The 12,922-nt window shown below is 36.1% G+C and overlaps 1 protein-coding gene across 1 annotated transcript in view; it reads right to left on the bottom strand.

The window, feature by feature from the left end:
• Positions 1–233: 233 nt before the first annotated feature.
• Positions 234–12,922, bottom strand: part of HCRTR2 (hypocretin receptor 2) — a 99,601-nt gene continuing 86,912 nt past the window's right edge. The window contains exons 5-7 of the mRNA XM_003789655.3: positions 5,731–5,951; positions 2,196–2,317; positions 234–463 (exon numbers count right to left, since the gene is read on the bottom strand). Coding sequence (XP_003789703.1) covers positions 234–463; positions 2,196–2,317; positions 5,731–5,951 — 573 coding nt within the window. The remainder of the gene's footprint in view (positions 464–2,195; positions 2,318–5,730; positions 5,952–12,922) is intronic.

Here is a 12,922-nt window from a genome sequence, read left to right as displayed (position 1 = left end):
GGCTCAAGCGAGTCTCCTGCCTCCGCCTCCCAAGTAGCTGGGACCACAGGCGCCAGCCACAACGCCCGGCTATTTTTTGGTTGCAGCCGTCATTGTTGTTTGGCGGGTCCGGGCTGGGGATTCGAACCTGCCACCTTAGGTGTACATGGCTGGTGCCTTAGCCGGTTGAGCTATAGGCGCCGAGCCGAAAAAGAATAGTTTTACTCAGGTATCTTGTCATATGAATAAATATTCTACCAGTTTTGAAGTGGTCCCGCTCCATTGGCTGCTGGGAGTGTGCTTATGCTGGTGAGCACAACTTGCTCTGAAAGTTTTGACATGTTATCAAAATTGCTGATCTGGGTGGTCAGGGACTTCCGGCTCTCTGTGCTGGTCCGTCCCCTGGTAAGCCGATCCTCCTGGCGATGGTGAACTCCAAGGCAACAGCAAGAAAATGCAGCTTTAAATTCCTCTCGAAATTTTCCTGGCAAACCAGAGAGAAGGAAAGGAAAAGGAATTATGCGTAACTGTTTCAACAAGTCGTGAATAGGGTCCAACCGACTTGCTCCCTTGAGCCACACTAACGATGAGGTGTAATATTTTGCAAAGATGGAGAAAATAGAGAAAGGAAATTGAGTTTATTGGAAGCTGGGTAGACTCTTGAAACAATGATGTATTTCCATAAAATAATGAGACCACTTTTCATATGTGAGGTTTAGAGTTTGTTTTATTCCTCTACAGTCAATCCTCATATATTTGTGTATACTTAGGTAGACTTTTACCATAAAACTATAATAGAAGCGGTCATCTGTAGAGGAATGCCCAGAGATTCTTAATTATTTCAAAAGCAATAAAATCTATTTTAGGTACAAATGCCACTACTGACACAATTCCACACAGTATCCAGAAAAATATATTAAAATATCTAGAAAAGTTTCAGTTTTATAATCTACATAAGGCAGAACAAAAAAAAAGAAGGGGGGGAGCTTTAGAACGCGTGTTTTAGTTTTAAATTACTGATGAGAAAGTAGAGAACTATGAAGATGAACAAATCACCTTTATTAGAGTAAGTGACACTGTTAGGAATCTTTTTTTTTTTTCTCTCTGAGCCTCAGTGACTCCACTGAGTTATTAAGTAGATAAATGAGAAGATGGACATTTAAGGACCTAGCACAATAGCAGGTGTATAACAAGTTCTCTAGGACTATCAGTGGCCTCTCCTAACTCACCCTTTACCCCCATACCAGGATCGGACTTGGTTTCGTGGCTTCCACTTCAAACACTTCTTATCACAACTTTTTATCGGTTTTACCTGCTGGTGCAGACTTAGAGTCTTAGTACAGTAGTGCAATCTTTTCTTTGTTTCTTAAGACAAAGCTATTTTTAAAAAATCGAATTGGTTGCCTTTTTCTTTTTAACCTATGCCGTCAGAAGGCCAAAGATGAAGTTGATTTACATAATTTATTAAGTATGCAATAAAATGAATTGCTATTCTTCCTTATAAAATTACCATATACGTGAAGACAGAAATAGCAAAGGAGCAGCCAATGGGTTGGAGAAGAAGGCAATGTAAAGATGTAGCTAATCAAAACATAAAACATAATTCTAAAAGGAAGATAGGCAAAATATAAATCAAATGGTAGTAGGAAATGATCGTATTGAAAGGATTTTTATAATTATGTTGACTTCACAGAGATAGACATGTGTATGTGTGTCATTTAGATTATTGGTTAATATTATTTTTGGTGGTCAGAGAGAATTCTTGAGATGAACCAAGAGATGACAATCCCAAGAGAAATGTAAATATGGGAAAATATCTCAAAGTGAATAGTTTCCAACTCAATCTCAATTAGGCGAGACATCTTGGTTAAGGAATAATGCAGCAAGGCAAAACAGTTTAAATTATTTTATTTCCTTGTAAATCGTAAGTTTAAAGAATGTCACATAGACTCTGTATTATTGATTTCTCACAATGCTTTTCTCTTATTTCAACAATTTTTATGGAGAAAAAAACTTAGATGATTTTATCTGATGAGTTAAATAACATGTATTTTATCACATAAAGGAAAACAAAAATACTCAACACCAATCAGGCCAGGAGAAAAAAAATCTGAGTAGCAACTAAACTTTTCTTATAGTTCAAGAATGTTTGAAACCTTCCGATCATTGATTCCTCACCCTTGGTTGGGTTTATAGAAGAAACAGCTGAAACTCACCACTGAGAAAATTATAAATAATTGGGTTCGCAGCACTATTGGCATATACAAGCCAGTGTGAAAATGTAAACCAGGCGTACACAGTCTCTCTGTCTTCAGTGTGGGTGAACATTCCAAATACTCTGCAGGGAAAGAAGCAGTAACAGAAATTCATTGTGATTCTGGAAAGTACCTTCAATGAACTAAATTCAAAGGTGAATAAGGCTCTTGATAAGGGCTGTCTGACAGCTGTTGTCTTCTGCGCAGGCATTGATTGACCACTTACAGTTTTCTGACACTGCAATTGGTCTTAGATAATTTCAGCACCTGAACAGAATCTCCAGGGCACAATTAATAAATCAAAAACCAAATCAGGTCTGAGAAGGGCCTCTTCCTTCTGTAAACAGCTAGGGCAGTATTTCTTTTGAATAAGAATGCAGAATTTGAATTTCCCTTATTTCACTTTGTTTCAAATACAACCCAGCAATAGTGTGTTGATAATTCAATTATGTATGTTATTTAAAAAGCACTTTGAAATTGCAGGCTGCAAGTATCTTTTCCTACTTTCATGTATACGTTAACCAAAGTACCATAGGTCAACTCCAGTTTTCCTGGCCTTTTGGAAATTTGGCCTCTGGGGCTGCCGTAGGACCCAGACAAGAACTCGTTTTTAACAGGCAGAATTCTGGTAATTTCTTAAAATTCATCAGTTTTAATTTTTAAGCTCTGAAAATATTTTATTATGATATCCTTAAAGATGATTTTAAGATTTTCTCCATACTTAGAAATATCTAACCTACCAAATTCTATTCACTAACCTACATCAGATAACTTATACCTACTCCATAAGTTAATAAATTATTATCAAAGATAATAATGTATCTCCTGTCAGAGGCAGCATCATGGATTATATGACTTGTGCCCTATCTGTATTTATTTTTTTAAATAAGAAGATATATGATAGAAATGCATTCACAGAATGCAGTGATGTTGTACATTACTAAAATTTTATCAGAGTATACAGTGAAACAATATAGCTACCTCAAAATATCTCTTTTTTTAAGTCTCCTTCTGTCACCTTGGGTAGAGCGCTGTGATGTCATAGCTCACAGCAACCTCAAATATTTGACCTCAAGTGATCCTCTTGCCTCAGCCTCTCAAGTAGCTGGGACTCCATAAGGCCTGGCTAGTTGGCTAGTTTTTCTATTTTTTTAGCTTTTTTTTTTTTTTTTTTTTGCAGTTTTTGGCCAGGGCTGGCTTTGAACCCCCCACCTCTGGCTTATGAGGCTGGCGCCCTACTCCTTGTGCCACAGGGGCTGCCCTAGTTTTTTTATTTTTAGTAGAGATGGGGTCTTACTCTTGTTCAGGCTGGTCTCCAACTCCTGAGCTGTGACAGTCCACCTGCCTTGGCTTCCCAGAGTGCTGGTATTACAGGCACAAGCCACTGTGCTCTGTCCCTAAAAATATCTTTGAAGTCTAGTCTTAGATTAATAAGGATTGCTTTAAAGAAGTAGGTTTTGACTAATCAGGCAAAAAGTTAAATTTCAAGGAAAGAGACCTAAGAATTTTTATTTCTTTGAGAGAAAGAAAAAAAAATTTAATATGCAAGGGGAAAGCAATAAATATTTGAAGAAAAGGTATAGGGTAATGAGAAAAAACATTTTCTATTTTATTTTTAAAAGTTTTTATTGAATGTCTTAACACAGTAATTAAGTAAACGAGATGAGGTATACATTAACCAGTGTGATGTAAACACTCCTAATTCTATATGAAATCAGCACATTGCACCCCATAAATGCAAGAATGTATACATGATCTATGTTTATGATTTAATTAAAAAAAGCTTTTATTTTGTGCAAAAGAGAAGAATGTCCAATATGATTTAAATAATTTAAATGCATCACGGACTTTCTCCCTTGAAAGTTATTTGTTTTCTTTGGAAAGAAAAATATTTAAGTGAGATGAATAAGAGAAATATTATTTATAAGTAGGTATTTGAAAGTAATTTTTAAGAGGAGCAAGTGCTGAGATACAGAGAACCCAAACAAACAACTCAGGGATTATTAAATCTGATTTTTCTTGAATTTAGACCAACTAAAAGAGTAAAAAGAAAAAGAGAGAAAGGGAAGAAAAACTATCCAGTACATAACATATTTATAAAGTTCATAAGAAAAGAAAACATCATCTAGCAAAAGACCAGAATAAATTTAAATGGAATTTCTGCAAGCAAAAACAATAAATAAATAAAAATAAGAGAGAAAGCATGAAAAGATATGGAAGGCAAAATAATTTTCATTTTCTTTGGAGCTGGCAAATGTCTCAAGGACCTAGGCTTTAAGGTATAAGATTCATATACCTTTAAAGCTTTGCCTGCTATAAACAATACTTCTGAATAAAAGTTTATTTTCCACTTCTTCTTCATTGAAAAAAAAAGTATCAAGCAATCAAAAACAAGGGCCAGGGGCAGCACCTGTGGCTCAAAGGAGTAGGGTGCCAGCCCCATATACCGAAGGTGGCAGGTTCAAATCCAGCCCTGGCCAAAAACTGCAAAAACAATAATAATAATTAATAAATAAAATAAAATAATAAAGGAGTGTAACTTTTTTTAAAAAAACAACAGAAAACAAGGGCCAAAGAATGAGAATCACTGCAGCTGGTTATACCATTGTTAGTCCAATTCTAGCCAGAGCTCTAGGACTCCCAGCTGTGAGGAGTACACCACTGACTCTGACTCAGGGAAAAGTAAGAGGAGCAAGTCTAGTTTAAGTTTGAAGCTGATTATAAATAAAATTAGTATTGCCTTGGGAACAGTCCATGTACAACAGTTGTGATAATTCCTAATTAAGTTCGTTGGCCATGAAGTGCAGGGGGTCCCACTGCCTCTGCCTCTGCTGTTCATGACCTTGGTCAATGGTTTGAACTTAATAGTTGACTCTGCAGCATAACAAATAACACACTTTCCCTCACTGAAAAACTTTGTGCTGTCTTTTATTAACAGTTGTCCTGAGTTTGATTCAGACTCCAGGAAATGGATTTTCTTTCTTCTTTCTTAGTTTTAAAACATTCAACACATTTCATCTGCCTTGATTACTGTGTAGCTGTTGTTGTCTAGTGCTCAAAAATGCGCTTTTAAGTATATGATGAGAAAACTAACAAAACAGTCTTATCTCTGTTTTCATTAGAGAGAATTCTGTCAAGATTGCCTGTGTCTTTGAAAACAAAAAGTTTTGGAAAACCCATTTGTTCTCATCAAAAAAGAACTGCAGGCTGTAAATTAGTTGTTTAGCGTTAGAACTTTTTCCGTATCTGAGGCTTAGCAATTAGCTTGAAGAGATTGGAGAAACATCTGTTTTATATCTGCCATTCAACCGAGAATCGGCCCGGACACCGGCGTCAGTGTGTGTGAGCATTCTAAAAGGCTACTCACCTTACCTCGGCCTGACAAGCTATCTAGGCGGAGAGTTTAAAATTTTGTTAACTAAAAATACACACAGCTCTTAATTAGGAACCAAGAAATGACAGGCAACTTCACTTTCAAACAAGAGATGAACTTTACCTCTTTAGCACATTGAGGATGCTAATTGGTAGATAGCAAATTGCAAACACCAAAAGCACCACCATCAGCATCCGGGCCGTTTTCCTTCTGGCTCGGATCTGCTTTATTTCAGCGGCCACAGCGCTTATCCTAGACTTGGTCTGTTGTCCTGATCCCCGAGGCTGTGACACAGGCTGCAGGGGCTTCCACTTTCTCTGAACTACAGACGATGTTCCAGGGATCTGAATGGAGGAAGAGAGTCTGCATTGCTATTTGACTTAGGAAAATTCCACTTGGGAGATTTAATTAGAAGACAGTCAGGAAAGTGTCCCGGACGCTTGGGAGGTTGGAGCGCCTGTTTCTCCAGAACATTTGCTGAGCTGAGTATTTTCTTGGCATTTACTCAGCTGAATGCCAAATAGGGGTTTGGGTGGACAAAAAGTTAAAACATCACAATTTTGTGGACGCCTAAAGAGAGCTCCAAGTGGAAAAGATATCTCCGTGTAAGAAGGGGAAAAACCTATGGAAGGGCAATGGTACAGGGATGTCAACTATATTATCTTGTTCGAGTTCTTTACCTAACTTAGTTTAAGGAAAAGGAAAATCTGCAGGGACTGTCAAGGGGAACGTGGACGGATTTTTCATGCGTCAACACTGCCATCTGCTGCCCGATAGAGAGATAGGCCCTGACTACCTAGTGCTTTTATTAGGTTTTCTGCTTAAGTCTTGACAAAGCAAACCTTTGAATGAAAAGTATAGGAAAACAGATCAAATATTCTCTGTTCACTACTTGTATTTATGAATTGTTTGAAACCAATTTTGTCCTGCGGCTCTTTAAAATGCCCACAAAACACTGAGAATTCCTGATGGTCTTATATCAACATTTCAAATAGCTGGGCTATGGAACAACAGTTACACAACTTGTACTTTTCCGTTCCTTTTCAGTTGTATTTGATAATAGCCTGGAGTCCCTCCAAGTATAATATTTTCTTAATTATAAGCTCATGAAGATGGATAAGGCTTAGCGAGTAAAACAATAAAAATCAGCATGTGTAATTTTTTTAAAGAGGAAAAACTCCAGCAAGCACAATATAAGGCCATCTTAGTTCTATTAAGATTATTCAGCTGTTGCTTTTATCTCCCTGCTGCAAGCCAGGAGAGACCAATGTGTCCCTGTGGTCTCTCAGAATGGATGTCAGAGGGAGTCTGTTGTTTTTTACACCATATGATCAAAGTCTGTTAGATAATCTTTAACTTGAGAACAGATTTTTACTTTTATGTTCACACACATAAATTAATATGATGCTCCCTTTGACCATCTTCTGTCTTGAAAAAGAGGCAGATGATATTAATGAAAACTTTCCGCTAAGTAGAAAAACCTCTGATAGGTTATTTCTCTCCCAACTCTATTCATCTCTCAGGTGGGGGACAGGAGCTGAGAATCCTCTTTCCCCTGTGACTTTCTTTTTACATAGCATTTTTTAAAATAATTGACAGGAACCAACATTGAATGCTGGAAAGTTCCAGAAGACTCTAGCACAGTGTCTGCTAAGTGACTTTGAACTGTTTTCTAAATGATATCTGAGAGATAATTTAAACTTTATTGATTTTACCATTGAGTTCTCCCCTCAAGGAGAGAGCCAAGATTCCACATCTGATGATTTCAGCAATCATTAAATACAGTTCCCATAAGGAAAAATTACCATGGGGAGCAGAGTTATGGTCCCTGCAATCAGGGAAAAATGTGGCTATGGACCTTTTAGATGGCTACTTAAATAGGGACAAAAGATGGTTAATCCTGTACTTATTTTGAAAACAGGTGACTTTCTCAATTGATAAGCTGTCCAGAGAAACTGAATGTCAAGGGGAACTTTATATAAAATTAGTAGGAATCAAATCATTGATGATAACTGAGCTTCAGGGACTATGTATGTCATCTTGAGTAATCCCTAATGCATCGCTAAAAGTAGATGATTATAAATCCCAGTTTACAAATATTGCTCCAGGAGACACTAAGAATTAAATAAAATATCCAAGTTCATATTTACATATATATATATATATATATATACAAAAACTCAAGCCACAATTTGCATGCACGTCCATGTGACTACAAAGTTCATCTTTTTACACTATGGTACAAAGTAATAAACACAATATGATACAGAAGTTAGTAAATCCTTGACTACTTGCCTAGTTATATAAAAGCAATAATAATCATACAAGTCATACAAGAGGACTTTGAAAGATCCGCCCTGGGATGCTGTTCATGTGGGAAGGTCATTCACGTCAGTGAGGGCCCAGTGACCTCTGACTGTGGAAAGTACTCATGTCATGCCCACACACCCACACACCACTTTTAGTCTACTATTATGAATAAACTTTATAAATCCGCTTTCACACAAAAATACATTCTGAGGGAGGTACTACCACAATTATGAACTGGAAATACCATGTAAATGATAGACCTTAAACCCCACCCTGTCTAAGAAGTAATTTTTGACCAGGCTGAGGTTGTAGGGAAAGAGAAAATATGCTCCAGGCATTGAAAAGGGAAGAAGAGATCATGAACAATCAATCAGTTTGCCAATACACAAGAAATGCACAAATCCATTAAAAACCAGAAATTACCAAAACTGACACTGTGCTTATAAATTTTGGTACAAGTATTCTCTAGGTCTATGTGTATAGTTCATTAATGAATTTTATCAAACATTAAAGAATAAATGATACCTATCTTGTTCAGAATCCTTATGAAATTGATAAATAAGTAATATTTACTAGCCATTTTCGTGAAGCTATTATTATCTTGACAATCAAAGATCTGACAAAACCAGACAGCAAACAACTAAATATTCCACATGAATAAAGTTAAAAAACACCTTAAAAATATGTTATCAAGTCAGCATTATATAAATAGGATAATAAAGTTTGCTCAATTAGGCTTATTCCAGCTGTGCACTATAGGCTCAACATTCAAAAAACAACCTACATAATATATCATATTAACAATATGAAGAAAGAAATGATCGTTTCAATAAATAAAGAAAAAGCATTTTAAAAATGCAATACCCATTTATGATTAAAATCCTCAGTTAATAGTAATAGAAGGAAAAATTCTCTACCTGATGAAGGGCGTCTATGAAAAGAATTTAGCTATTGTCCTAAAGTTACTAGCCAGTACAAGAAGACAAGAAAAATAAGTAAAATGCATACAGATGTATTTTATTGAGAAAAAATTATTGCTTACCAAAAATCCTAAGGATTCTAAAAATAATAAAATAGAATCCCAAGTGAACTAATAAATGAATTTAACAAAATGCAAGACACTAAATGAATTAGCAAAAATAAATTGCATTTCTATATGCTGACAATATACGAATAGGAAATTAAATTATAAAACAAAAGTTTTAATAACAAAAGAATGCATTTTGGGGCATACATATAATAAAATGTGAACAAAACATGTAAAAAGAAAACCATGAAACATTGCTGAGAGGTACTAAGAAAGATTTAAATAAATGAAGAGATTCAGTATGCTTATGGTTTAGAAGATTTAATATTATTAACATGAAAATTCTCCCAAGATTGAGCTATAGATTTAATGCAATCAATCTCATTTAAAATCATAGCAGATTTTTTTGTAACAATTGAAGCATTGATTTTAATTTTTTTATAAAAATGCAAAGGACTTGGGTTAGCCAAAGTAAATTTTTAAAAGAGTAAAGTTGCAGGACATTTGTCATCTGATCTTAAGACTCATAATAAAAATAAAGTGTACGTTTATGTGTATTGGGATTGTGTGTATCCTCGAGGACTAGTCTGTTGTATGAATTTCCAATTTATCTCATTAAGAAAGTGTCTAAGAAAGAGACTGACCACATAAAGGTATGGAGCTGTGACGACATTCGGCAAAGTGTCCTCTAAGAGCCAGGGAAAAGAGGACAACTATTTAAAGTAAAGAGAAGCAGAAAGACATATTGGACAGCCACAGGAAGGGAATATATGAACAATGAAACCATGAACAATGTTGCTCAATGTTGCCAAAAGAATAAGCAAGAAAACTTTGGTAAAATATTCTTTAGAAATCATTGGTGACTCTAGGCTGGGTATGGTAGCTCACATCTGTAATCTCAGAACTTGGGGAGGCCAAGATGGAAGGATTGCTTGAGGCCAGGAGTTCAAGACCAGTTAGGACAGTTTAGTGAGACCTCCATCTCTGCAAAACTGAAACAAAAATATTAGCAGGACAGGATGGTGCATGTCTATAGTCTAAGACAGTAGGAAGGTTGAAGCAGGAGGATTTCTTGAGTCTAGGAATTCTCTTGCATCACTGCACTTGAGCCTTAGCAAGAAAGAAAGAAAGAAAGAAAGAAGGGAGGGAGGGAGGGAGGGAGGGAAGAGAAGGAAGGAGGGAAGGGAGAGAAAGAAAGGAAAGGGAAGGGAAGGGAAGAAATAATCCTTGACGTTAGTGCAAGCTACTTCATAATAGTGATGAAAATATAGTGATGAAATTCAAAGGCAGATGAGGTAGGCTGAGAAAACAGTGGCAGTGAGATAGAGTGAGAAAAGGGAGAGGATTAAGTGGAAATAAGTCAAGAATTTTATCTGTTAAGTGGGAGCGAGGGGGAAAGCTGGTAGCTTGTAGCTAGAGGGGCCTGAGAGTTTGGATGACGCTTTCCTTGGCACTTAGCAAATGCTTGCTCTAGGAAGTCAAGTCTGCTTTACTCTAACCCTGTTCCAGGACTCCTCGCCCATTTCGTCATAATAAAGTGCAACGTGGTACACATGGGCTGTCTTACAAGAAACAATAACTTGAAACAGCAGGGAGTGTGGGACATTTTCTTGTCTCTCATATTTGAGGATGATTGTGTCCTGATTCTGTGACGTTTCCCCACTAACCTCTATGACTTCTTAACACATTTGTTTTCTTGCCTTAGCATTGCTCTGTCAAAATTGATAATTTGCATGATAGATTCTTATGATGAGGATCATAATTTTCTTTGTCCCTTATCGTCATTCTCACCCTTTCAGAGTCTCCAGATAGATTTGTGGACTAGAACTGCAATACCTCATCCTGTTACCTAACCCCACCAACCTGTGCTTCCTTATCCAACCCCAGATTTGTTGTCTTGCAACATTACCCCATCACCCAGTCTATTAGCTCTTCTTTATGGAAATTCGTTTCTTCTTTCCTCTCTGGAATCTCGTATATGGTTATCCCTGGATAGATGTCTAAGTTTCTTCACTCCTCTAGACCTTAGAAATTTCAGTCACACACTAAACTCACACTCTTGCTACAACATGTTAAACTGTGCATTTAACCTGTTTTCTTTCCTTGTTTCAGGAGAATTTTCGAAAATAATTTCTTCAACTATCTGATTTAAAAAAAAACATAATTGTGTTCTTCTTTTTTTTTTTTTTTTTGAAGAAAGAGTCTCACTATGTCTCCCTCATAGAGTGCTGTAGAATTGCAGCTCACAGCAACCTCCAACTCTTGGGCTTAAGCAATTCTCTTGCCTCGGCCTCCCTAGAAGCTGGAACTACAGGCATCCGCCACAATGTCCAGCTATTTTTTGTTATAGTTATCATTGTTGTTTGGCAGGCCTGGGCTGGATTCGAACACTCCAGCTCTGGTGTATGTGGCTGGCACCATAGCCACTGAGCTACAAGTGCTGAGCCATGTTCTTTCTTTTTTAATAAGACAGATTTGTTAATATAATATTTATAATTTAAGGGATACAAATAAGTGATTTTAGAATATTCACAGAGTTGTGCAACCATGGAATCATCGCTATCTAACTTTAGAACATTTTCTTCATCCCAAAATGAAGCTCCAAACCCATTAGGACAAATCTTTTTGCCTTTATAATTTTGCCCGTTCTTGTTTCATGGAAATAGAATCAGATCATATGTAGTCTCTTTTACCTGTCTTCTTTCACTTAACACAATATTTTCAAGATTGATGTTGTAGCAGAGATAAGTACTGCATTTCTTTTTTCTTTTTACAGCTAAATAATATTTAATTGCATGCACACAGCACAATTAGTTTACTCATTTATCCATTGATGGATAGTTGGGTTGGTTCTAATTTTGGGCTACTATGAATTATGCTCCTATGAACATACACATACAAGTTTTTGTATAGACGTGTTCTCAGTTCTCTTAGCTATATATGTAGGGATTGAATTGAGGAGTCCTATGGTAATTATTTCTTTAGGATTTTGAATGACTACCGAACTGTTTCCCAAAGTAGCTGCTTATGTTTTTATTTCTTCCCACAGCCACAGAGTTTGAGGGGTTTCAGTGTCTTCACTTCCTCACCAACAATTGTGATAGCCCGTCTTTCCAAAATCATTATTGTTATTAGCTTTCTTCCTGAGTGTGGACAGGCATCTCATGGTGGGTTTGCTTTGCATTCTCCTAATGATGAAATGATAGTGAGCATCTTTTTATGTGTTTACTGGCCATTTATATATCTTCTTTGGAGAAATGTCTATTTAAATTTAATTTTAAGTGGGAATTTCTTTTTTATGATTGATTCATGAGAGTTCTTTAGATATTCTGGACACAAATTCTTCAATATGTATATAATTTGCAAATATTTTCTGCCATTATATAGATTGAAATTTTGCTTTCCTCATAGTGCTCTTTGAGATACAAAAGTTTTAATTCTGATAGTGTCCAATTTAGCTATTGTGTCACTGTGGTTTATGGTTTTAGTGTTTTATTTAAGAACCTATTGCCTAACCCAAAGTCATAATCATTTACTTCTATGTTTTTTTCTAAGGATTGTTGGTATTAGCTCTTACATTTAAGCCTATAATTCACTTTGAGTTAAGTTTTTTATATAGAGTGAGGTGGGTCCAACTCTATTCTTTTGCACGTGGCTATGGAGTTATCCTAGCACCATTTGTCAAAACTGTGATTTACTCTGTTGAATTGTGTTAGAACCCTGTCTAAAATCAATTGAGCATACATATAAAAATGAATGAATTCTATTTGTGAATTCTAGTTCATTGATCTATATAACTATCTGTATCCAACTACCACACGACTTGAACTCTGTAGCTTATATTAAGATATGACATTAGGAAATAAGTTTACCAACTTGTTTTTCTTTTTCAAGATTTATTTTGGCTATTCCTCTGTCCCTTGAGCTTCCACATTAATTTTTGTATCTGTTTGCTAATTTGTGCTTGAAAAAAAAGAC

This window comes from Otolemur garnettii, unplaced genomic scaffold (assembly GCF_000181295.1).
Source record: "Otolemur garnettii isolate 467f Iridium unplaced genomic scaffold, OtoGar3 scaffold00035, whole genome shotgun sequence".
Lineage (NCBI taxonomy): Eukaryota > Metazoa > Chordata > Mammalia > Primates > Galagidae > Otolemur > Otolemur garnettii.
This window is presented reverse-complemented; position numbering and strand designations above follow the sequence as displayed.